Here is a 25,972-nt window from a genome sequence, read left to right on the forward strand (position 1 = left end):
GATTTTGAGTTGCAGTTATCTCAACAAACCGATCAATTTTCTAGTATAGACATAACAATTACAAAGATAAAATAAGTCTTAATTAATTTATAAAAATATATGACCATCCAATGATTGATATTTTCTTTGATCAAAGGAAAAAAAACTTAACTTTCCCAACTATCTCATCATAGAACTCTAATAAGGAGACTATGGAACCATCATTGAAACATATATTCTAGATTGCTTGGGTTCGTTCATGAACTTTATTTTGTATATGATGATGATGATTAATGTATAATTTATTGGTCATTAAGAAGATAAGAGAATAATTGGAATTCTTTAACATTTTATTTTTATACTTAAAAAGAAGTGACATATCGATCACCATAGTTTTGCTAACTAAAAAAATTAAACAAATTTGTAATGTGATAAGTATTTTGAAAACTAAATAGAATGTGAGGATAAGATGGACAATCTAGGAGGTAGTGTTTTTCATTTTCAGCCCTCTTAGGATTGTATAGGTGATAGACTCTCATCACAAGACATTTTGGGAATTGACAAATGCTCAATCTCACTATAAAGCTCATAAGAATTAATCGTTATTTTGACAATAATACTAATCAGACTGCAGCCGTGCTGCCCACTCTCTGTACCTTCCACACTGTACGCTCTCATAGATGCCCACATCAATTCGCGCATTATGTCCTTCCAAGACTAGCCAATTTTGCCAATCATGCTTTCCTAGTCTCAACTAAGTTACCAGATTCCAAGTCACTTGCAGATTTGACGGAACCCAGAGATGAAGAAGCTGCCATTGTTGAGTCGTCCGCAGAAACTTGGAAAGACCGAACATCATTTGCTGCAACACTCTCGTTTCTTTCGGTAACATCCATTCGCGCACTTTCCTCTGCCTGGGAGACCGCTGAGGGTCTCTTCGACAATGCACAAAGGAGAGAGTGTCGACATGAAGGACAAGAGGCATTTGAAAGCAGCCATGCGTCTATACAATGTGCATGGAAACTGTGACAGCAATCTGGTAATACTCTCACCTTTTCTCCTTCCATGAATTCTGCCAAGCAAATGGGGCAATCCACGGCTCTGAGGGGATACCCTGTGCGGTAAACCGTGACTGGAAGTGCTTCTAAATCTTTTTTCTCCATGCAAGTCTGAGCTCTTTTGACATCCATATTGAGAGATGGCTGGGACACCACTCGCCATCGCCTGTAGAGCCGTCTACAGCGGAGCAGGCCATTGAACCCCAAAACGCATAGTATTGAGAGGAACAGGGCGGCGATGCCAACGACTAAGCTTGGGCCGAATCTCGCATTAGCAAAGTCTGGAGATACCTCTTGCATCGGAGCGGATGAATGCGATTCCTCGCTATCTTGCAACAATTTCCTTCCCTGAACACACAATGAAAATGAAGACATACTCTGCATTTTGCTGGAAACGAGTTCCAATTACAGCGAACCTCGAAGGGGGTCAGGCACAAGGGCTTCGGAAACCATGAAATTCTCAGTAATTCAACCTGGGGACTGCCAATCCAAGAATATGACAACTGGGGACTGCAAATCTAAGAATATGACAAAAGCTCGGAGAGAAGCAAAGCATGGAAAAGTGAGGAAGATTCAGTGAGGAGAGGGCATTTAATAAATGGTACATAACGCCATAACTCCAGGTTTAGATCGGATTCCGCGGGCAGGTAAAGGCGGGACGGAGGCGCCCACAGAAACACAAAAGCCCCTGGAAGCCTCCACTCCAGACACGCAAGCCTCGGAAGACTGTTCGGTCCCCACTTTCTTAAAACAGATAGATACTAATAGATGGTGCGAGCGATGCAAGGTCATTGGACGTTCAAAAGTTATTGAAGGAGGCTCCTGTGATGTGATTGGAGATTTGTAATATTTTAGTGCTTTTATTAAATGTTATGGAAGGAGGCTCCTGTGATGTGATTGGAGTTTCGTAACATTTTAGTGCTTTTATCAATTTTGTTTTTTAAGAGTTCTTTAAATTATATTTGTATTCGAAAATTCAAATGTAACATCTTTTATCCCTTTGATAATAATCTAAAAATCAATGCAATATATATATATATATAATTTATTAAAAAAAAATATTTACCAATAGAAATATTAATTTAATGTCATTACTTAAATATTATTTTTTCTTTTATTTTATAGAAAATAATTAAATATATTGATGACATCGCTTTCACACTCTCATTTCCCATTCCACTATTAATACAACAGTCTTATAACCCTTTCGTTATAAATTCCCTACGTGATTCCTCAAACCTATTTCAATGAAATCCCCCTTCCACGAGACTCCTAGCCACACCATATGAATATTTATAATTTATATCCTATCCAGACCATATGAATATGAATATTTATATTTATAAATGTAAATTAATTTTTTATTTAATTAATATAATTTATTAATGCTATGTAGGAGGGCAGATTTTCAATCTTATTAAATTTGTTTGAGTTTAATTTTGAACTCAATAAAATTAAAAATTAAAAGTAATTTAAAATTTAAAATTTAAATTAAATAATAGAAACCAATTATGTTCAATAAAATTATGTGTTTTTAATAATACCTAGTTTTAATTTTATAACTAAATCAAATTCAATTCAAATGAACGGTTAAAAACTTTAAAATGAATCCTATATTATAATAAAAAATTAATGGTTTTATTTAAATTAAATTTACATTGTAAGGTGTTCTTCTTTGTTACGTCGTAAGGCGTTCCCATTTCGAATCAACTCCTCTCTTGGCTTATCAACTCCTCTCTTGGCTTACGTGCCATCATTAGATTAAAGTTCTCGTTATAATTGAACTATACCTATCTTACCTCTTGTGTAGGTTTTCTGAAACATTGTTCTACAATCCATGTCCGCTCTAAGATATCACATGGGAGTGGCGAGTACTTGTGTCGTTCAAGATCTTGCTTGAATCTGTTGGCCACTGTGTAAGCCTTGGCCCTATGGAGCGTCGTGGATCAGACGAAAAATATTGAACTTGTGGGCGTCTTCTGGATTTGGTTGCATCAGTTTTTTGTTGATGGCATATGTGCCCAAAGAGAATTTTGCTTACGCTTTAGGGCCCTTCCGATCAAGGTACCATTCCGTCAATTGAGCACACTCGTTGCTATTTTATCAATTTCATAGAGATATGTGTACGGTGATATTGATTGATTTTTGCAGAGAGAGATTGTGCAGCAGATCGAATCCCTAGAGCGAACAATTGTAGTTGAGGGTCGATCCCATTCATGGGGACCTAGACGAAGAGAATAATGGATTGCATCATAAGGTTTCCCAGCTCAAAAATGTAGGCCATGCATCCCATATTTGTTAACCCTTGTTTGTCTACAAACCCCAATAAAGGGATCTTGTATTGAGTTATGTACTGAAATTGCTCTGTAATTTTCGAAATAGTTTGTGAATGTAATCTTGGCCTTTTTGTATTATTTTCATCAACTTCCAGATAGCTCAGGAGATAGAGTCAGAGGCTAGGTTCCAAAATGGGTTTCTCACCCAGCTGGTAAGGATGAATTCTCTCAATATTTCCTTTTCTTGAAAATGATGCTCAAACTTATCAGAAATGTAAGCATATCACAAATATATGATCACCCTCTAAGGAATTTGATAAACACGCCTCAGGGTCAAGGTTTCACCACATAACACGAACTTTCTTCTGCTCAAGTGCCAGGCCTGATGGCTTTCTGTTCTACCAGAGTTGCACAGGACTTACACTGTCCCTTACTCCTTTTTGGCATGCCATTCGGGTGGGGCAGACTTGAGCAAGAAAGAAAACCCCAATGGATGGCGTAATTTTTACTTTTGGGTTACCTAGTTTTTGGTTAAATTGCATGTAAGATGGAATGTGGTATATGTTAGCTCCCTTTACAGCCGCCGATGATTTGGAAACCGTCTGCCATCGATTCCAATAATTATGGAAACCATCTATCGTTGATTAATTTCTTGTTGAGAGCTCCTGGAGTGGTCCATTACTCCCTCTGCAGTTCTCTACCATGTTCTGTGGAACACTTGACACATAGCCAACAAAAGCTTGATGAAAGCTTGGCTATAAATACTTTTGTTTGGTCCCCAAGCTCACTACTCAATCCCCTTCAGCCTTACACCATCAAATCAGAGTGAGTAGAGCTTGGAAGTGCCACGTGGGTGAGAGAAAAAGTCTGTAGAGGGTGAATGGCCTTGTGTCTTTGAGTAGTCAGATCCGTTGTGTTGTGCACTATACTGTTTGGCATTAGCGTTATTATTTGTATGCGTTTTGAATGGCTTTGCGGGAGCTCTGATCATTATACTCTCCCCCAAGGATTCCAACAACGTTCAAGGACCCAATATCTCCATTCACAAAGATTTTTCCGTGTCATTTTCTGATGGAATAATAGCTACTGCAATAACTGCAGCAGGCCCAACAAGCAGCGATTTGTAGAGGAATACTTCGTCTTTGCAAACAAAAGGGAAGGGACTGCCTCGAAGCGTAGCAGAAAGTCTGGTACTGCGTGAGCTTTGAGCTCAGGTAAACAGTATCAGAGTGTGAGCAAGCATCAATGGCCGGAGGTATGATTTCTTGGGTATTCAAGTTTTCAATTCTTTTAAGTGTTTATTCCGCATTATAGAATCGTTATTATGTTTTCATTTGGTATCAGAGCAATTTGTTATCTTTGCCTTGGTGTTTATAGACATGCTATGTTTGGCTCAATGCCATATTTTGAGAATTTTCTAAATTAAGAAATTTATTTGGAAATATGTCTAATTTTCCTCAATTTTTATGCTTATAATATTTATTTGGTTTAACTATATGCAATTTGGATAATTGTTGTGCAAATTTATTAACTATGCTCATATTTAATTTGCATGAATTGATTATATCTGCTCTAATTAATACATGCTATTTTGGATGAGTATATGAGACCCATCGTTGAATGTTATGCATGAATATTATAGTTTTATTTATGCAATTTATAATTATTCTCATATCAAGTTAATTTTTATGCATAAAAGAAATAATGTCTAGTGATCCATATGATTTTTAATTGATTAGAGAATAGTCGCAGCATCTCTAATTAAATAATATTATATATTATGATTGATTAGGATCACATAAAGAATATTTAGACATTAATTGTAATTAATTATACTAGATACAATAAATTTTATCCCACATGAATTTTTATTATATTTATATAATTAATTAGGATAAAATATCAAATTATTCATAACTTACCCACAGGAATTATGAATTAATAGTTTTATCATAAAGTTCAAATCTAAGATAGAATTTATATCAAATTATAATCATAATATACCCTTTAGAATTATGAATTAAGTGAATAATTTGATAAATTCTATCATAAAGAATAATTGAATCTGCTTGAATTGAAAATTTAGTCCACAGACAATTTTTATGTCATTAGATTCAATTTTAAGCATGATTTACACTAGCAAAGCATGAAATTTTATTTAGGCCTCAATTTTAACATAAGCATGTAATATTTAATTTTATGCAGTTGTACAACCTGCAAATTTCTCTGATATTCATTGTGATATCCCTGAACTTAAGGGAGATAACTATAAGGTCTGGAAGGAGAGAGTTCTCCTTCATTTGGGGTGGATGGACATAGACTATGCTATTAGGAAAGATGAACCACCGGCACTCATTGATACCAACACTGCAGTGGACATCACGCTTTATGAACGATGGGAGCGATCTAATCGCCTAAGCATGATGTTCATTAAGACTAAAATTTCAGCTGGTATTCGTGGTTCCGTTGATCAGCATGAAAAGGTTCGAGACTTGCTGAAAGCCATTGACGATCAATTCGTCACTTCAGACAAGGCACTAGCAAGCACCCTAATCATGAAGTTCTCATCCCTAAGGCTCACCAATGTGAAAGGTGTACACAAGCACATCATGCAAATGAGGGACACTGTGGCTCAATTGAAGAAACTCAAGGTTGAAATATCAGAGTCCTTCCTGGTGCACTACATCCTGAACACCCTTTCGCACCAATACGGACCCTTCAAAATCTCATACAACACACATAAGGATAAATGGTCAATTAATGAACTCATGACCATGTGTGTTCAAGAGGAAGGGAGACTGGTGATGGAACTGGGAGAAAGTGCAATGCTGGCAATGTGTGGAAAGGGAAAATCTCAAGCCAATCAGAAAGGGAAAGGTAAAGTACCTCCCCAAGCCAATATCAAGAAGGATTCCAAGTGTTTCTTCTGTAAAAAGAAGGGACACATGAAGAAGGAATGCACCAAATTTCAGAAATGGCTTGCGGACAAAGGTAATCCAATCTCGTTTGTTTGTTATGAATCTAATATGGTTAATGCCAATATTAACACCTAGTGGATTGATTCTGGATCAACAATTCACATTTCGAATTCCTTGCAGGGTTTGCAAAACCTAAGGAAGCCAGTGGGAAGTGAGCAAAGCATCTTATCAAGAAACAAGATGGGCTCGCATGTGGAAGTTATAGGAACATGCTATTTAACTTGAAGTAGTGGCTTTGTTTTAGAATTAGAAAAGAACTTTTATGTTCCAAGTTTTTCTAGAAACTTGATTTTAGTTTCAAGGCTTGTACATTTTGGATATTCCTTTAACTTTTCAGAAACATCTTTCAGTTTATTTTATAAATCTGATTGTGTTGGGAATGGTATTTTGTCTAATGGTATTTACTGCATTAATTTACAAAACAATGTCACTTATGATTCAATGCATGTTCACACTGGCACTAAAAGATGTGTTATTAATGAAGATTCCTCTAAATTATGGCACCGGAGATTAGGTCATATCTCCATAGAAAGAATTAAAAGATTAGTAAATGAAGGGGTACTTAATACTCTGGATTTTACTGATTTTGAGACTTGTGTGAACTGCATAAAGGGAAAGCAGACCAACAGGTCAAAGAAAGGTGCCAATAGGAGTTCGTACATATTAGAGATCATACATATTGATATATGTAATCCAAACATGGACTCACATGGTCAAAGATACTTCATCTCTTTTATAGATGATTACTCATGATATATGTATCTCTACATGCTTCATAAAAAGAACGAAGCATTAGATGCCTTTAAGATCTTTAAGGCTGAAGTAGAGAAACAATGCGACAAACAAATTAAGATCGTGAGATCAGATAGAGGTGGAGAATATTATGGTAGATACACAGAAGATGAACAAGCACCTCGGCTATTCACAAAATTTCTTCAAGAGCATGGGATTGTTGCCCAATACACCATGCCTGGTTCACCCGACCAGAATGGTGTAGTAGAAAGAAGAAACTGAACATTATTGGACATGGTGCAGAGTATGCTTAGCAACTCCAATCTTCCTAAATCCTTGTGGACTGAAGCACTTAAGACAGCAGTGTATATATTAAACAGGGTTCCAACCAAGGTTGTTCCTAAAACGCCATTTGAATTATGGAAAGGTTGGAAACCGAGTTTGCGACATATGCGCGTTTGGGAATGCCCGTCTGAAGTGAGAATATATAATCCACAAGAGAAGAAGCTGGACCCAAGGACCATTAGTGTGTATTTCATTGGATATGCTGAAAGGTCTAAAGGTTACAAATTTTATTGTCCATCTCACAGCACTAGGATTGTGGAATCAAGAAATGCAAAGTTTCTTGAAAATGACTTGATCAGTGGGAGCGATCAAACCAAGAACATAGTTTCTGAGAAGGATTATTCAGAATCTCAACCTTCCACCTCACATGATAGATTGGTTATTGTTCACAGCACCCCTCAAGTACAAATTGGTGTTGAACAACCAATTGTTGAAGTTCCACAAGCTGCTGACGACATTCCAGTAGATCAGGTAGTTCAAGAGTTGCCAAGAACTTTTGAACAACGAGTTGAACCACGTACTTCTCAGCAATATGATGGTACAACATTAAGAAGATCTATTAGACCAAAGAGATCAGCAATTCCTGATGATTATGTTGTGTATCTACAAGAATCTGACTACAACATTGGAGCCGAAAATGATCCCAAGTCCTTTTCACAAGCCATGAGTTGCAAATAATCAAAATTATGGTACGATGCCATGAAGGAAGAGATGAATTCTATAAAGAGTAACGAAGTCTGGGATCTTGTTGAGTTGCCTAATGGTGCAAAAGCCATTGGATGTAAATGGGTCTTTAAGACAAATAAAGACTCATTGGGCAACATTGAGAGATACAAAGCAAGACTTGTTGCTAAGGGATTCACTCAGAAAGAAGGAATCGACTACACAGAGACTTTCTCTTCTGTATCTAAGAAAGATTCCTTGTGCGTTATTATGGCATTAGTAGCCCATTTTGACTTAGAGTTGCAACAAATGGATGTGAAAACAACATTTCTCAATGGAGATCTAGAGGAGGAGGTTTACATGAAACAACCTAAAGGATTCCCCTCTAGTGATGGTGAGCAATTGGTTTGCAAGCTCAAGAAATCATTATACGGTTTAAAACAAGCATCCCGCCAATGGTATTTGAAATTCCATAATGTAATTTCTTCTTTCGGTTTTGTAGAAAACATTATGGATCAATGTATATACCTAAAAGTCAGTGGGAGTAAAATATGTTTTCTTGTTTTATATGTGGATGACATTTTGCTAGCAACCAATGATAAGGGTTTGCTGCATGAGGTGAAACAATTCCTCTCTAAAAATTTCGATATGAAGGATATGGGTGAGGCATCTTATGTCATTGGAATTAAGATCCATAGAGACAAATTTCGAGGCATCTTGGGTCTATCTCAGGAAACCTATATTAATAAAATTTTAGAGAGATTTCGGATGAAGGATTGTTCACCAAGTGTAGCTCCCATTGTGAAGGGTGATAGGTTCAATTTGAACCAATGCCCGAAGAACGACTTTGAAAGGGAACAAATGAAGAACATTCCATATGCTTCTGCTATCGGAAGCCTAATGTATGCTCAGGTCTGCACAAGACCTGACATTGCATTTGTTGTGGGAATGTTGGGACGATATCAGAGTGATCCAGGTTTAGACCACTGGAGAGCTGCAAAGAAAGTAATGAGGTACCTTCAAGGAACCAAAAACTACATGCTTATGTATAGACGGACGGACAATTTGGAAGTAATTGGCTACTCAGATTCTGACTTTGTTGGATGTGTTGATTCACGCAAATCAACATCAGGATACATTTTTATGATGGCCGGTGGAGCTGTATCATGGAGGAGTGCCAAGCAGACCTTGATTGCCACTTCCACTATGGAAGCCGAGTTCGTCTCCTGTTTTGAGGCTACTTTACATGGTGTATGGCTTAAGAGTTTCATTTCTGGGCTTAGAATTATGGATTCTATCTCTAAGCCATTGAGAATGTATTGCGACAATTCAGCTGCTGTTTTTATGGCTAAAAACAACAAAAGTGGGAGTCGAAATAAACACATCGACATTAAGTATTTAGCTATAAGAGAACATGTTAAAGAAAATAAAGTGGTCATTGAGCACGTCAGCACTGAGTTGATGATTGCTGATCCTTTGACTAAGGGCATGCCACCGTTGAAATTCAAGGATCATGTAATGAATATGGGACTTGGTTCCATTATGTAGTTTCTCATTGTATGGACAATGTTATTTTAATGAAATTCTTAATTATTGTGATGTTTTCCTCATACTTATGTGCACCTTAATTTGATTTGAGAGAATTCATCTGTGTAGGACCAAGAATAAACATAAGGTTTATTCATTAAGAAATTGTTGCCACATAAATTATAATAGAAATAAATACATAGTAATACATGGAAGATAATACTCATCATTAGAGGACTTATCGCCATGATTCATGTATCTATTACTTAATACAGATTATCAATGGGTTTTAAGATGAGACATTAGATTGGAAGTATGGACCAAGTGGGAGAATGTTAGCTCCCTTTATGGTCGTCGATGATTTGGAAACCATCTGCCACCGATTCCAATAATTACGGAAACCATCTGCCATTGATTAATTTCTTGTTGGGAGCTCCTGGAGTGGTCCATTACTCCCTCTACAGTTCTCTACCATGTTCTGTGGAACACTTGACACATAGCCAACAAAAGCTTGATGGAAGCTTGGCTATAAATACTTTTGTTTGGTCCCCAAGCTCACTACTCAATCCCCTTCAGCCTTACACCATCAAATCAGAGTGAGCAGAGCTTGGAAGTGCCACGCAGGTGAGAGAAAAAGTCTACAGAGGGTGAATGGCCTCATGTCTTTGAGTAGTCAGATCCGTTGTGTTGTGCACTGTATTGTTTGGCATTAGCGCTATTATTTGTATGTGTTTTGAATGGCTTTGCGGGAGCTCTGATCATTATACTCTCCCCCAAGGATTCCAACAATGTTCAAGGACCCAATATCTCCATTCACAAAGATTTTTCCGTGTCGTTTTCTGATGGAATAATAGCTACTGCAATAACTGGAGTAGGCCCAGCAAGCAGCAATTTGTAGAGGAATACTTCGTCTTTGCAGACAAAAGGGAAGGGACTGCCTCGAAGTGTAGCAGAAAGTTTGGTACTGCGTGAGTTTTGAGCTCAGGTAAACAGTATCAAAGTGTGAGCAAGCATTAATGGCCGGAGGTATGATTTCTTGGGTATTCAAGTTTTCGATTCTTTTAAGTGTTTATTTCACATTATAGAATCGTTATTATGTTTTTAGTGTACATTATTGTTTCAGTAATAGAAAATTGCAAGCATATTTTGAGACATTAAGAAAATAATGTAGGACTGTATTCATGGTCTCAACAATCGGTTTTTAATTTTAAACAACCTTTCTTTGATAGAACCTATATAGCATTCTAACTTCTAAACAACTTGAACATAACAGGGAACATTGTTGAATTTAAATGCATGCATAGACAAAAATGGTCCTAATACCTTAAAATTAGATCTCTGTGCCATTAATATTTTTAAGTTTAAGAGTATAGATTCTAGAAGCTAGATATCTCGAAGTTAAAGAGTATAGAAGCTAGCATAAATGTTTGCTGGAGTTTGATTTAGCCATAGTAGTTCCTAAAATAAATCAACCCATGTTGTTGCAGTTGGGGTATTGATTGTTACTCTGGACTGTTGGAGTAATATCTGTAATGTTTGTGCTTCTGGGAAATACTCTTGATGCTGAGGCTTTTGAGTGTTTACTAAACTTCCTTGTAGTGATCTGATGATGCACCGGTTTATCTTAGGTACACTCTATACTCAACAATCATATAAAGTGAGCGATTCATTTCCATTTAAATGGATTAGCAGGAAATGGAAAGAGGGATTTTATGTGACATCAATGGCAACTGCTAGAAATCAATGGGGTATGGTTATGTCAAGGAATGCAGGGTTTTCAAATCAGGTGATCTTTTGTTCTGAAAAATTAGATAGCATTATTTTTATTCTTCACAGAAGTTCAGGTTGCATTTGCCATGCTATTTGCTTTATAATCTGAATCTCTTTAATAAACCATTATTTCTCATTAACTACTAGTTGCACCTGTTCAGTCTGTTGAGCTTGATTTTCTCTATCCAAGTGAAGGTATTCACAGACGCTGGGACAGTGGCTATCGAATAACTTCTATTGCTGCAACTCCTGATCAAGCTGCATTCATCCTGAGCAAGCCGAAAAAGAAATTGTCAAGTGAAGTACAGGAAACGCTTCGAACATCTGCTTTTCCCAACACTCATGTAAAGGTTTGATTTATACTACTAAATTTGATTCATCAAAGTCTTTTAGGTTACTATAACTGCTGGAAACTAATTTGCAATTTTTTTATTCTTTATTTTCAGGAAAAGTGGTGTAGGAATCTTTACATTTTTTTGGTTTGTTTTGGCCGCACGATCTCATAATCCATATTTTGATTATCAAAAAATTATGTGCAGAGTCAGACCCACTGAGGAATGATCGGTTAAAGCAGATGCAAATGTTTTGATATAGGCGATTCGAAAAGCTGGAGGGATCATTTAGTCTCTATTTCTTGTGTGAGATAGCTATCAACCTGTTATTGGTGGAGATATCTTATATTGTGATGGCTACCCCTTCTTTATAAGGTTGTGCACTCCTCCGGGTATCTCCTTGTCAAAATGCAATAGCAAAAGCATTGTGTTGAAAAGTGGCACAAAAGTTGGCTAGTATATAATGTTGGAGAAGTTTCGACAAAGTTTATTTTTTAGTTCTTTAGAATATTATTCTATTTATATTACTGAATTAGATGGTACTTCATTTGTGCCAGATCCCGACATCAAATCAAAATCTAGGGCCCTGTACTGTACAATTGAATATGTTAGTTGATAAGTATGTCATTGGGTCTTGACGCTGTACATACATGAACATGTTATACACATGTTTATTTTTGCTGACATTCATTAACATCTTTTACTTTAGTCGCCATTATTGAGGACATGAAAGATGTTTTCATTTGTGGTTGGCCTCAAAAATAATATATAAAGGTTGAATGAATAATAATTTTTGTTATATTCGATATTTTGCCAATATGCCATGTAGATTTTGTTTCTTAATGTGTATTCACGTATTTGTTCAACTGTTCACAAACCTTTTTTTTTTATCAATGATATGCAGAGCCATCTTGAAGTTTGATGGGTGTTTCAGATTCTAAAAGGCTGAACTTGCATACACAGAAGTCTATATATAAAAGTGAAGATATGATAAATGATAAATTTTATCATGCTTTAATAACCAACTAGGGTTCCCTATACTTTATTCATATTTCCACTTTATTTTTCGTGGCAAACAATGTCCTATCTAATGCATAAGGCTTATGGTGGGCCACACCAACTTTAGTGACATGAATTTGTGTTATACATTATGATAAACATGTTTCTTGTGTCACTTTTGTAGGATGACCCTAGCCAGGAAAAGTCATTTTGGGTTTTTGTGATTTGATGTGGGCTATTATAAGAAAGGTCTTGATGTCTTGGTTCTGTTCTTAAAATGTTAGGTCATTAAAGTAATGGTCAAATTTTGAAATTAGTGTACATGAAACAATTGTGTATGGTATAATTTGAGGGTTTATAAAATGGCAAGTCAATAAGAGGACAAAAAAGGCTACATATATGGTGAGAGAGATTATAGGAATTGAAAGGTCACTGGACAAATAAAGAGTCATAGGAATTGGAATGTTTAGTGCTAAAAGCTTTATTATCTGTTCACGCGCTTCCAAATCCTTTTTCATTTTCACTGTCTTTGTAATAAAATTGTCAGTATCTCATTTCATAGTATTTATGCAATTTAGTTCCAATGACAACATGATGCTGATGTGATTCAATTTGACAACATGGCATCAGAGTTGAAGCATGTGTTTTTGGAAAGCAGAAGATGGATAGCTTTGAAATATCTAAATTTAGAGCAACACAGATCTTGCGTTAGTTCATAGTGACATTTGTGGTCCTATGAAACAAAATCAGTTTGAGGAGCAATCTATTTCATCACTTTCACTAACGATTTCACAAGGAAGACTTGGCTTCGTTTCATGAAGACCATGTCTGCAACACTTCACAAGTTTAAGCCTTCAAGGTAGAAGCTGAAAAGTTCAGTGACAAAAAGATGAAGAGTCTGAGGACAGGTGATAGTGGAATATTTTTCAAGATATTTTTTAAAGATCACCAAAGCACCAAGGCATAAAAAGTAGCTGACTCTTCCATATATGCCTCAATAAAATGGGGTGCCTAAATGAAATAATAGAACCATGATGGTAATTTCTAGGAACATGTTGAAGATAAAGGCCTGCCTAACAGGTTCATGGTGAAAGCAACTAACACTTTAGTTTCCTTATTGAATTGAAATCCAAGTAAAGCAGCTCTAAGGAAGGACATTTGAAGAAGTGTCACCCAAGAGAAAATATTCAATCAAATACCTTATAATTTTTGGTTGCCCTGCTTATAATTGTGATACAAAACAAAAAGCTAAAAAGGCAATAAGTACGTATTTGTTCAATTCATTGATTTTTCAAAGGCCTATAGACTTCCTGATTCCAACACAAATAATATTGTTGTAAGTGGAAATGTTGACAGTAGGATACAGATTAGAATAGAGTTGGGTGCATATACAACAGAATAGCTTGGGATATGGTTGGGTACATGCAGAACAAGATAGAGTCTTGAGCAGTTGCAGACGAAAAGGTGGCTATGGTACAGGATACTGGAACAAGATTCTGGTACATATCTCATGCACAAGTCACAGGTACAAATCAGAAGTGTAGAACGCAGGTAGAGAGTACAAGATGTACAGGGTACAATATTCTCTTTAGCTTTTCAGGATCAATAAAATTCTGTAAAAGGAATCTTCAGTATCACATCATTAGAGAAGGTTGTACGAAATGGAATAGACTCTAGCCTCTAGGACATCTTCATTGGACTGTTGGGAAGGGATGTTTTTAGCTATGTTTGTCATTGTTATGACCATCAAGAGTGGTTTCACAGTGTTATGGAATTATAGCAATGGTCACATTATGTAAATTGTTTACATAATACATTAGTGTGTGTCAAAGAGATAACATGGAATGAAATGTTATTGGGCAAGTAAATGGTAATAGGAATTGGAAGTTAAGTGTGAAAAGCTTAGTTATATCTTCATATGCTTCCATATACAATTTGCTTTTGCACCATCCTCTTAATAATATTGTTACTCTTTGTCTCATTTCATGATCCTCAGTGATGTGATTGCAATGCTACTGTGATGTTGCATTTTCAATTCAATTATAAATACCTTACTTGTTTAATTGCCCTTTTATTTACCTTCCTCTTCCCTTGCTATGGAAAAGTATGCTAGATAGCTAATTCCACCTCGAGGTACACATTGGCTTCTACCCCTTTGGATAGATAGTATTGTAGTTAGTTTATTTATTTTGTTTCCTTTTACCTTTAGTATTTTTTGCATTTCAATTTTAGTGTAGCCTCAATTTACAGGTTAACATATCAGAACAAAACTTACACAACTGTAGTTTGATGCAATATTTATTTTCTTCCTTTTTAGAAGTTATTTGATAAACATGCCTCAAGTTCGAGGTTTCAGCACATAACACGGACTTTCTTCTTCTTAGGTGCTAGGCCTGATGGGTTTTTGTTCTGCTAGAGTTGCATAGGACTTACATTGTCCCTTACTCCCTTTTGACATGCCATTCGGGTGGGGCAGACATGGCTTAATTTTTACTTTTGGGTTACCTAGTTTTTGGTTAAATTGCATGTAAGATGGAATGTGGTGTACATTATTGTTTCACTAATAGAAAATTGCAAGCATATTTTGAAACATTAAGAAAATAATGTAGCACTGTATTCATGGTCTCGGTAATCGGTTTTTAATTATGATAGAAATGTGAAGGAAAACCTCGTTGTTGGATTACTGTGTCAACCAAAAGAATATCATTTGAGGCTTTTCAATTAAATTTGTGTGAAATGCATATTCTAGGTTGGAATTTTGCATTCACTAACTTATTTTTGTAGGGAAGAGAAGTCTCTCAAAAAAATCAGAACAAAACAGAGATCTATTTCCAAATTTTGTTTGAGAGTCAATAAATTACAAAACTGAGTATACTTTGAGTATATATTTTTGACCAAGAAGGATTGATGTCAGAACCCTTTTTTTGGATTATTTATGTAATGATTCCGTTTTTATTGTTTAAGCAATTGTCCTGTCTTTCATTATAAAAAGAAATTGAAGGAAACCTGGAAATAGGAAAAGACCACAACAGGGGTGTATCTTAAGAATTTTCATGTGAAACTGCTGATCAATATGATGTGAGAAGTTGGTAAGGTATTAATTCTTGGTTTAGGTCTTAAATATTGTCGGGGTTGTGATTTCAACCAGAATTGTGCATAAGCTAAAACTTTTCCCGGTTATACTTGCTAGTTATTTTTTCATGGTCCATTTAAATCAAGGATTAGGTTTCAGTGTTGGCATTCTAAATCTTTTTCAGCATTTTCTTTCGTGCATTGAACCTCCATTTCTGGATGTTGTTTAGTCTTGAAATCAATAATTCTTACAACATTTGGGTTTAGAAATTAGAAACAATGAAATCTATTTTAAATTGTAGAAGTAAATCAATTTTATCTCATTGATGAATTCTCAATCCATGAGACAACTGCAGTTGAAATTAACTCACTAACATGTTGATGATGTAATTGATACAGGTTTGTGATTTTTTATTCTTGATAGCTTCAGCAAGCTGTTAGTTTAAGTCAGATCGAAAGGATTCTTTTCTCTCACCTATAACCAAAATATAGGAAAATGCTAGGTCATTTACAACATTTTCACATATAATCAAAATACAGGAAAAGTTCTAGGCCATTTACAACATTGCACAGTTATATTCTACTGAATGGTTGCTTCTTGTTCTTTTGGGTATTTGTTATTAATTTGCGTCTCTAATTTGTGTAGCTTATTTTTAAAAGTTGCCTTCGTTATCTGATTATGTAATGACATGGTTGTCACAGGAAATGAGAATGATCAAAGCTCAAGCTGGAGTTAAGAACAACATGAAAAGATTAAACATAAATGTAATACATAAGGGTTCTAATCATGTAATGCATGTAATTATCTTTGGTTTGTTATGCTTCTTCATTGTATATCTGTTATCCAAGGTGTGGAGAAGACGAGCAATTGTATTAAAAGTGACAATAAACTTCTTTTTTAAGGGTTGAAAATGAATGGCTTAAGGTTCCGTTTATATATGAAAGATAAAGATCCTTCTTTGAAATTTGGATAAGAAAAATAATTTTCAGTGTAGAGTTGGGAAAGGAAGATAAGTTGATTTTGAACTATCATAAACATAGCACAAGGGACTAGAGGTTCTTATAGGTTTTTGTCTATAAAAAATTGCGTACTCTATTTTAAATGAGTTCTATGCATTATTATACTAAGTTATAAGAACTATAACCGGACCCTTTTCGGAGTGTCCAAAATTACAAACCAGACCAGAACCTGCTGAAAAACCAGTTGAATAAAAAACACAATGTTTAATTTTAAATAAAAATTTAAGTATTCATGTACATCAATGTATATATCATGTAAGGGTGAAAACAACTAATGGCATTGACATGTAAGTTCAGATACAGACAAAGTTTTGAAAATACACAAACATCAAGACTATAAATGGCCTTTAGAATTCAAAAATAATTGTACTACAAATAAGTCACTGCATGTCCTCATTTAGAGTTAAAAAATAATTGTATTACAAACAATTCACTTCATGTCCTCATGATCATCCCCTAGATCAAGATGCTCTCTTTGAATGGGTATCATCAACCTCTGACTTGATGGTTTGGAACTTGTGGTGGTAAAAGTGAATGCAAATCCATCCAGCTGAAGTCATTCTCTACCAATGTTGCATGGCTGAATTTCTATGATCCGCTCCGAGGAGGATCAATATCCTCTAAGATTATGGGATTTGAGTCTGGTGTGGTGTCCAACAACCTGTTGCACCTCAATCAATGGTTATATTGCATAAAGACTAAAGCATTCAATTGTTGTTTTTCCAATTGGATTTTTTTTTTTCATTTATATGTTCTTTAACACTTTAACTATGCACCTCATACCCAAGTTTGACACTGCCAGGGTTGCAGCATCCCCATCCTCATTTGGGCATTGGAGAGGAAGGAATTGGGAAACAGATCAATGCTAGTGTTGAGGGGGAATTGTGACCATGTTCTTATTTCTAACTCCAGTGCGTGGATTTTGGTTATGTATTAGAGATGAATAAGACCTTTCAAGATCGTACCTTCTAGAGAAGGCAAAGGACCAAGATCCATGGTGAAAATTTTCAGGCTGCTTGAATGTACTCTGGTACTCTGCTTCCTATTTATGTATGGTGTGATGCTTGGACCCATGCCCTCTTGTTTAATATATGTTATTATGTATATATTTCTTTATGATGGGACGACCTTGTAATTAGTTTTGGTGGGATATTTGTCTAGAGGATTCTTACTGCTATCACAGTAGTCAAGATGGTCACTTCTAACTTTCTTGTAGTCAAATCACATGGACATCATTGGATAATGGAGATCATCACAATGCAACTTGCTGCAAGAATGCTTGGGACATTGAAGAAGCCATCAGATTTTTTGTGCCTCTTGCCATCTGTCCCCTCCCTCAACAATGGCTTACAACATCTATGGTATTTTATACAAACTTTTGTGCAAGATCAAGAGATCCATGCCTAACAGTCAACTCGACTTATCATGACTTTAGTCTTACAAAAAAAAAAAACATAGATAGATAGATACATTGATTTTGATTAGAATTGTAACTTGTTTCCAATATCGATTTTTATACAATATCTATCATATGTTTATTGTAGATATTATCTAGCACCATTCAAAAGTTGTTTCCAATGAAAGTACCTTCAACATTCTCATTTGTGTCCTCATAGGGTGATCACAAGCCTATTTTCCATATCTTTATATTGTTCTTTGTCGTGGTATTAAATGTTGATTGAATGATCTGGGACATTATAAATATATAATTTTGAAACATTATAATGATGTGTAGTGATTACACTTCAAGCTACTAGTTCTTTTTCTATTGCCTTACCATGTTTTCTTTGTAACATCTGGTGCAAATGCTAGTTTTAAATATCTTTTACTGAATGACTAAATTTATTGAATGGCTAAAGGCTATTAGTTAAATGAATGAATCACCTCTAAGGTTTTGAAGCGGTTGCATTTTAAGTTGCCAATAGAGTGCAGCTCAACAGTTAACAAATATAACAAGTGGTGAGTATTTATTTATTTCTTTTAATTTATTCTAACGACTTTTCCATGTTGCAAAAAAAAATACGATATGTATATATATATACTTTTTATAAAAGAGAATGGTCATCTATTTGGTATTTAAATCTGGGAATTTTAATAGTAATAAGTTTTATAAATGATAATTTATTAATTGATTAATTTTGATTTGTAAATATAAATAAATTTTAATAATAATATAAAAATAAGGAATTTTAATAATAAAGTATTTTATAAATTTATAAAAATCAAAATGAAATTTCAGAATAGGTTAAAATGTTTTAGTATTTAAAATATAAATATGAGTAAATTATATTTAGAAATTATATTTATTAGATATTTTGATATTGAAATATCAGTTATTTTAATTAAATTTAGTTTATAAAAATAATTAAAATTTGACATATTTATAATAAATTTTAATAATTTATTAGATATTTTAATTTTAAATGTGATTTTAAATTTTAAATAAATTTATTTTTTATTAAATAATTGAAATCACACAATATGTTGTTTGGGAAATATAAATGTTAAATTACACATATGTATTGAATCTCACACAAATCAACTAGTCTATATCTTATGGATTATTAGTTATGGTAGTCAATATGTTGGAGAGTATGGAATTGAGTACAACTACTTCAGGGATGTTTTTGTGGTTGTATGATATATTCTTGTTGTAGAATTATTTATTATTATTTTAATTTTTTGAAATAGGGGAATTAATTTTCCCAAAACCTTGTTTTGAATTCCTTGCATTAAGATGAAGTAGACTTACCATTAGCTACATTCAATGATCAAGAAAGTTTCAAGAAAATAAGTTAAGATAGAAAACATGAATGCCATCTTCCTGGTTAAGTTCCCGAATAATAATTTAAAAAACTCTGCTAAGCATCAATCACATGGAACAATTCTTGTGTTATTTTCTTCCATGTGATATGAATGCTAGTAGCTATGGTTTGGGCTCACTCATTTTAAATTATTGGTTTCATTGTATTTGAGAGAGATAACGTGTCCTGGCATTATTTTTTTAGCTTTATAATATGTTCTTCACTCATTTGATCTTGGTCGACAAGTGAATGTTTAAGTGGATTTTATTTTGTCCTTGACCAGGTATATTGGTTTAAACATCCACTTCACGGGAACTGAAACTCGATGTTAGATGTTGGTCATCATGCCCATGTTTTCTCAATTATTTGTTATTGATACTTGTTCATTTATAAATGTTTATATTAGTTTTTTTAAGAAGGCAACGAAATTTTTTTATGTTGGTCATCATGCCCGATTTTCTCAATTATTTTTTATTAATGTTTGTTGATTTATAAATGTTTATATTAGTTTTTTTTAAGAAAGCCAGCTCATTTTTTTTTATGTAAAATTTGAGATAAATTTTGATCTTTTCTAAAAGTAATAAAGAGAATTTGTTTGGATGCAGAAATGGAGATACATATGCAGGGGAGCATTTTGCAGACAAAATGCATGGCTTTGGAGTTTATAACTTTGCCAATGAGATGCATGGCATGAGGGGAAAAAGCAAGGTCTTGGAATGTATACATTTAGAAATAGTGAAACACAATCTAGACACTAGTATTGTGGTGTGCTACAGAGTCCCAATACTCATAATTTTCAATCAGGATTAACCAAGGGGGTGAGCCATGCATAGCATATCTGCAACAAACCCTGTTGACCCCATCAAGTACTGGGATATAATTTATAATCAACAAATTATTTATGATCGACAACCTAATGTACATGTTATCTATGTTTGGTATATCTATGTTTAGTATTTCTTTTGTACTTGGCCAACTTGGCCTACATCTCAGTGGTTATGTTTCTAGTTTTTTTGTTGTTACTTTTCATTTGGCACACTCTTCTCTAAGGAGAGTCCAATTTTGGATTTGGTCTAGTTTCCTAGTGAAAGACCAACCAGAGTTTTGTAAATTATTATATAATCCCTAATTGTTTTGATTAATAAAAATATTTTCCCCAAATACAAACAGTTAGTTTATGAGATGATAAAAAAAAATTAAAATTAAAAATTAAATTAAAAACTTAAAACAAAACTAAAAAATCCTATAAACAATTGTTTTCCCAAAAAAAACACCTAAACAAGTTCATTGGTGCTCATGTTAAAATATATAAGTATTATTAAATAAGCTCATAATTGCTAATATAGTATTATTAAATAAGCTTATAATTGCTAATATATGGGTGTACTATTTTAATAGACTTTGATTTTGTCAAACTAAAAGTTATACATGAACAAAATGGTCAAAACATTCTTAAAACCATGAGATAGCATATTTTTTATATTTTAGTTAAAGTTAAATATATACTAGTAAAACATGGGAGTAAGTGTTGACAATGCACTTCTTTCCTATTTAACTTGTTAATATTACTATTTAATATTCTAATTGATTTTGATTGTGAACTAATAAGACGTGCTTGAAAACGCACTTCTTTCATATTTAACTGTTGATATTACTATTTAATATTCTAATTGACTTTGATTGTGAACTAGTAAGACATGTGCTTATCTCTAGACTATGCCATCTTTATATGTGACAACCATCCAATTTCTCTCCATTATAAGGTAAGAAACCAATTTTTTCTAATTTTTTGTTTCACAAGTTTTTACAGATTGATGTATTAATCAAAATCTTTAATTCAGTGCAAATGACAGGAAGACTCAGCTCATTATTTGCTTTCACAACCTTCAATTCAATGCAAATGGCAAGAAGATCTTGACTCAGTCCATTCTTTGCTTCCGGATCACGGAAATAAAATATCATATCAACGTTTCCCATTGGGGTCACAATATAAACACAAATAACAAACAAAAGAGCAATTTAATTTTGGCTTACCAGACATATAACACTTCACAATTTGTTAAACATGAAAAACTTTATTAGTTTTTAATGATATTGACAAACGCTTTGTTGTTTTTTGCTATCTCATCCATCCTATAAAGTAATTGACAACCTGTTTAATCACATGCAATCTGGTATTGGTCTCTTTTGGCCCAAATAGAACTCCCCCTCATACACATCCCCGTTGTTATACCCTTTCACATTCTTGCTGCTTTTTTCACATTTAGGCTTGGAGCCAATGGTCCATGTCATAGAAGGATTTCCTTTAATTCTTCCTCTATGTTTATCATCACCCAAGAATGCAAATACACCCAATGGCTTCACCCATGAAACAACCAAGTGACCCCAGCTCTGCCCAGGCTCGAACCGGGACCAACCTCATGCAACGCAGCCTAAACCCAACCTCAATTCAGGGAAAGGGATCTTCAATGAAATTACAACTGCAGTCACAAAAACGAGGGCAGAGAAGGAATCAATAGACCTAGAACAAGATCGTGCCATGCAAAATTCGAATCCCAACTGCGGTTTTGCACTGGCCTCATATAAAACCAGATGCAGGGAACCGAAACCACCACCACAGGGGGAAGCAGGAGTTGAAACCTGAAACCACCTAGTTTTCTCCAGTTGTATGTCTGGATATTCGATCCCCTCCTGGGCCATTTGGTGGTTTTCGAGTAGTCTTCACCGTTATTCCCTTTCTCAAGGGAAGAGAAGTTGTCAATCCCGGATTTGATAGTGCGCGAGCGTAAAAGCGAACTGGGTGTCCTTGTTAACTTGGAAGGCGCAGCTTTGATGTGATTCGCCATCGCAAGCTGCTGGTTATGGCTAATCCCAGATTGCAAAACCCTCTTAATGATTCTCTTTGTTTTCTCTGATACTCCTCCCTTGAAAAAGCATTCATCCCTGCAATAAAAGAAAATCCCCTACTCTTCCTCCCTGTAATGATTTTTCCACTCAAAACCATTTTGGGGATCATTCTACTAGTTTGCAAAACCAACTGTGAAAAGCTCAATCCAACGAGTAGGAAAAGCCAAAAAACAATCAAACACCCCTTTGTTTAACAATGCCCAAGTTATTGTCTATTTCCCCTAATACTTTTGGGATTGCTTCTGCCACTGGCATTGGCGTTGCTGCTGTTGCCCTGAAATAGGCCATTACTTCTACTATTTCTGAAGCGAATCTGATTCCTCATGTTCAAGAAGCAGCAGGAAAATCAAAGAAAGCAGAATTAAAGGATGATTCATTGAGATGCATAATGTTTCTCAGCTACTGGGCTCCAAGCTGAAATTGAAATATAATTCAATTCTTTGACGATAGAGAGGTATAGGGAGAGGGATTGATCAGCTGCTCAAGCAACAGTAAAATGAAAGAAAACAGAATTAAAGGATGATTCATTGTGATGCGTGGTGTATCTCAGCTGTTGGGCTCCAAACTGAAATTGAAACACAGTTCATTTCGGTCACGATAGAGAGGACTAGGGAGAGGGATCGATCACCTGTTGGCGCTCCAGCATGATGTCTGCCCGACCGCCAGAAATTAAGAAGAAAACTTAGAAAATGCACCAACATGGACTATCAGGCGACTGAAAGAGGTGAAATTTTGAATTTGGGAGAGTTGGAGAGTGGCGGTGCAGCGTTAATGCATGCCCCTACAGCTAGACCGGGTCAGAGGCGACCAGGGGTTAAATTTCACGGGTCCCCTACCCGTCGAGAAATCCTTTTATGACGGTTGAATGAGTCCTTTTGCCCATCATTTTTTTAATGACGGTTTTATTTTTAAACAGTTTTTAAATGGACTTTTAATATTTAGTTTTCTCTTATTTTTTTTATAAAACCATAATTAGACAGATGGGCACCCTATAGGGAAATTCTGTTGGTGTGCATAAAATATTAGTAAAGTCCAAAGAAAGAGAGGAAAATTTGCTTATTTGCATTTCTTTCTAGGTTACCACAATTTGGAGGCTTGAAATAATTAAACTAGAATATTCATAGTAATCAAAGATAAATTTAGTATATTCCGAGAAAAACACCAATGAATGGGAGAACACTGGAAATGAAATCTGATTGTTGTATTTCTTTGCTTTTTCACCCAAATAAATAAATGCAATACAACATTGTTGAATTCACGGGATTTTACATTCCAAATCATACACCTTTATAATCAGTGAAATTTCAAACGAATCTTGGGCCTTGGCGTCCTCATACGGATGAGATCAAAGCTTCAAATCAAAGCAGAAAGTTTGAGATTTCTCATCACGGCAAAGCATGTCAATGAGTCCCAAAGATGGTCCACTCCCCAATGACTTCAAGCTCATTTATTATACAAGTTTAAGCATAAACTTCCTTTCTTTTTCCATGAAACATGGTTCTAGTGATTGAAAATGATGAAATAAACACAGGTAATCAAAATTTTAATGGTATCCAACATTCATGCTAAATGTTTTCTAACACATGGCTCTATTGTTTGTTCCCTAAGTTCCTTTAATAGAATGATTCCAAAAAAAAGAAACTGGTCAAAACAAACCTAAAAAATAAAACCTATTATGTAAACTTCTACACTGCACTACTAATAAATGCATAGACGATTTAATATTTATAATAAATTTGGTACTGAAACTAAGAGCCAAGAAAGATCATGTTGCAGAGGAAACATACATGCGTATACAATGAATACATCGAAGCATTTTCCAGTCCATTGAACCGTTCTCGCACAATATAGCATGTAGAACTACGAATATCAAGTTGAAGTGGCTTGTATAGCAAGGACCTACAACAGAAAAACACATTATCCTTCTCTTGAAACATTGCATAACTTTCTGGTAAATAAAACCTCAAAATACTTGTATACATGCACACTGAAGCCAAGAAAAAACATTACCTATTTGGGAGAGTAGACCACGAAGGTGCAAGCGCAGCTTCAACATCTGAGTCAACCCAAACAAACATACAGTTGTTCAGCATGGTTGGAAAACTACCAAACTTTGAGTCTGGTTTTATTCATTTGTAATAGGTACACATGCAAGAGCTGCTACAATAACTACACATTTATAAATTTCACATCAAATCCACCTTTCTTCTCAGCGTTGTTCAAATATTGCATTAAATGAGAAAGAAGAAAGAGAGAAATTATTTTAACGTCCACAAGGCTAAAGATAGCCTATGGAACAGATTGCTTCTTCATTTGCTTGATGTATTCGACCATTTTTCTGTGAAGCTTCAAAATAAATGCTCCCAGCTTCTCGACAAACCCCTCACTAAATAGATTATCCCAAGAGCTAGCTGCCAGCATATCTGTATAACTTTCCCTGTTGTCTTTGAAGGCCTCACATTCTAAAATGAAATGTTTTTCTATTTCCACTTTTCTGGAAGAACAAAAAATGCATACTCTTTCCTCCCACACTTCTTTTGGCCTTTTCCAATGTCCTGTTTCACAAAGAAGTTGATGAGAATTAGTCCTTAACTGAGCAATAAGAATTTTAGCTTTCCAAGAGATATTGGCCTCTATGTATGCTTTTGGTTGATGACTATGAGTGGGATTAAACACTTCAATATAGTATTTTTTCTTTCTTCCTAGCTCCTTATCCCAAGTGCGTTTGTGGAACTTTTCCATAACAAAATCTTTTCTCTTTGTTGTTTATGGGACACGCGTTCAAGCAAATACCCATTTACTAAACCATTTGTTATTTTGTTGCATCCAAGTTTTTTTGCTCTTGCACAATCTATCATTAAAGACAGCCTTAGGCCATGTACCCTCTTCCATTTGCTCAATTTTTTTTAAATATCTTATGACTCGCACCATAGCAATTGCTTCAATAGGAGCAGTCCATGTTTCACTTAACAAGATATAATAAGGAACTACACTTTTAATCTTAATTTGTTTGTAATCAAACGCTTCTGAATTTTCTCAATTTGTCTCCACTACATGCCGGATGTACTACTAGCCCATAGTTCACAACCATAGAGAATCACCGGAATCACTAGAAGCCCAAAAAGTGTTTGAGCGGTTTTTCAGTCCCATAATGCTACCTCTCTACGCCTATTTGAAAAGCATAAAATGCTTTCCAACCCCCCAAAGTTCTTTTCTTTCTACAACCATTCCAGCTTCGAGTTTTGTTGAAGTCAATTCCAAAGTATTTATAATCCATAACTTCTTCCAGAATGTTGCCTTCAAAGTAGAACTTATGCTGGTTATGTTTTCTTTTCTTAGAGAAGACCACTACTTTCGTTTTGTTGATATTGACTTGCATCCCCACACTTCTACAAAAATGTTCAAAGGATAGTAAGTGCTCTTGCAAACCAAGAGCCGATTTAGCAATCAGAATAAGGTCATCTGCATATAAAAGAAGCCTTATAACAAACTTTCCCAAATAGATACCAT

The 25,972-nt window shown here is 34.9% G+C and overlaps 2 protein-coding genes across 2 annotated transcripts; one reads left to right on the forward strand and one right to left on the reverse strand.

Annotated features, from left to right (window-relative positions):
* Positions 1-567: 567 nt before the first annotated feature.
* LOC149235227 (RING-H2 finger protein ATL8-like) lies at positions 568-1,751 on the reverse strand. The gene has a single exon (XM_089461313.1). It carries the CDS (start codon positions 1,419-1,421, stop codon positions 714-716), a length of 708 nt encoding a protein of 235 aa, XP_089317439.1. The 5' UTR covers positions 1,422-1,751; the 3' UTR covers positions 568-713.
* Positions 1,752-11,152: 9,401 nt separating this feature from the next.
* On the forward strand, positions 11,153-12,006 carry LOC149235228 (casein kinase 1-like protein HD16). The gene is made up of 3 exons (XM_089461315.1): positions 11,153-11,344; positions 11,490-11,678; positions 11,775-12,006. Exons 1-3 carry the CDS (start codon positions 11,165-11,167, stop codon positions 11,832-11,834), a joined length of 429 nt encoding a protein of 142 aa, XP_089317441.1. The 5' UTR covers positions 11,153-11,164; the 3' UTR covers positions 11,835-12,006.
* The last annotated feature ends 13,966 nt before the right edge of the window (positions 12,007-25,972 follow it).

The sequence above is a fragment of the Pinus tabuliformis genome, chromosome 8 (assembly GCF_031772625.1).
Source record: "Pinus tabuliformis cultivar Carrire ecotype Pingquan chromosome 8, CPIR1, whole genome shotgun sequence".
Lineage (NCBI taxonomy): Eukaryota > Viridiplantae > Streptophyta > Pinopsida > Pinales > Pinaceae > Pinus > Pinus tabuliformis.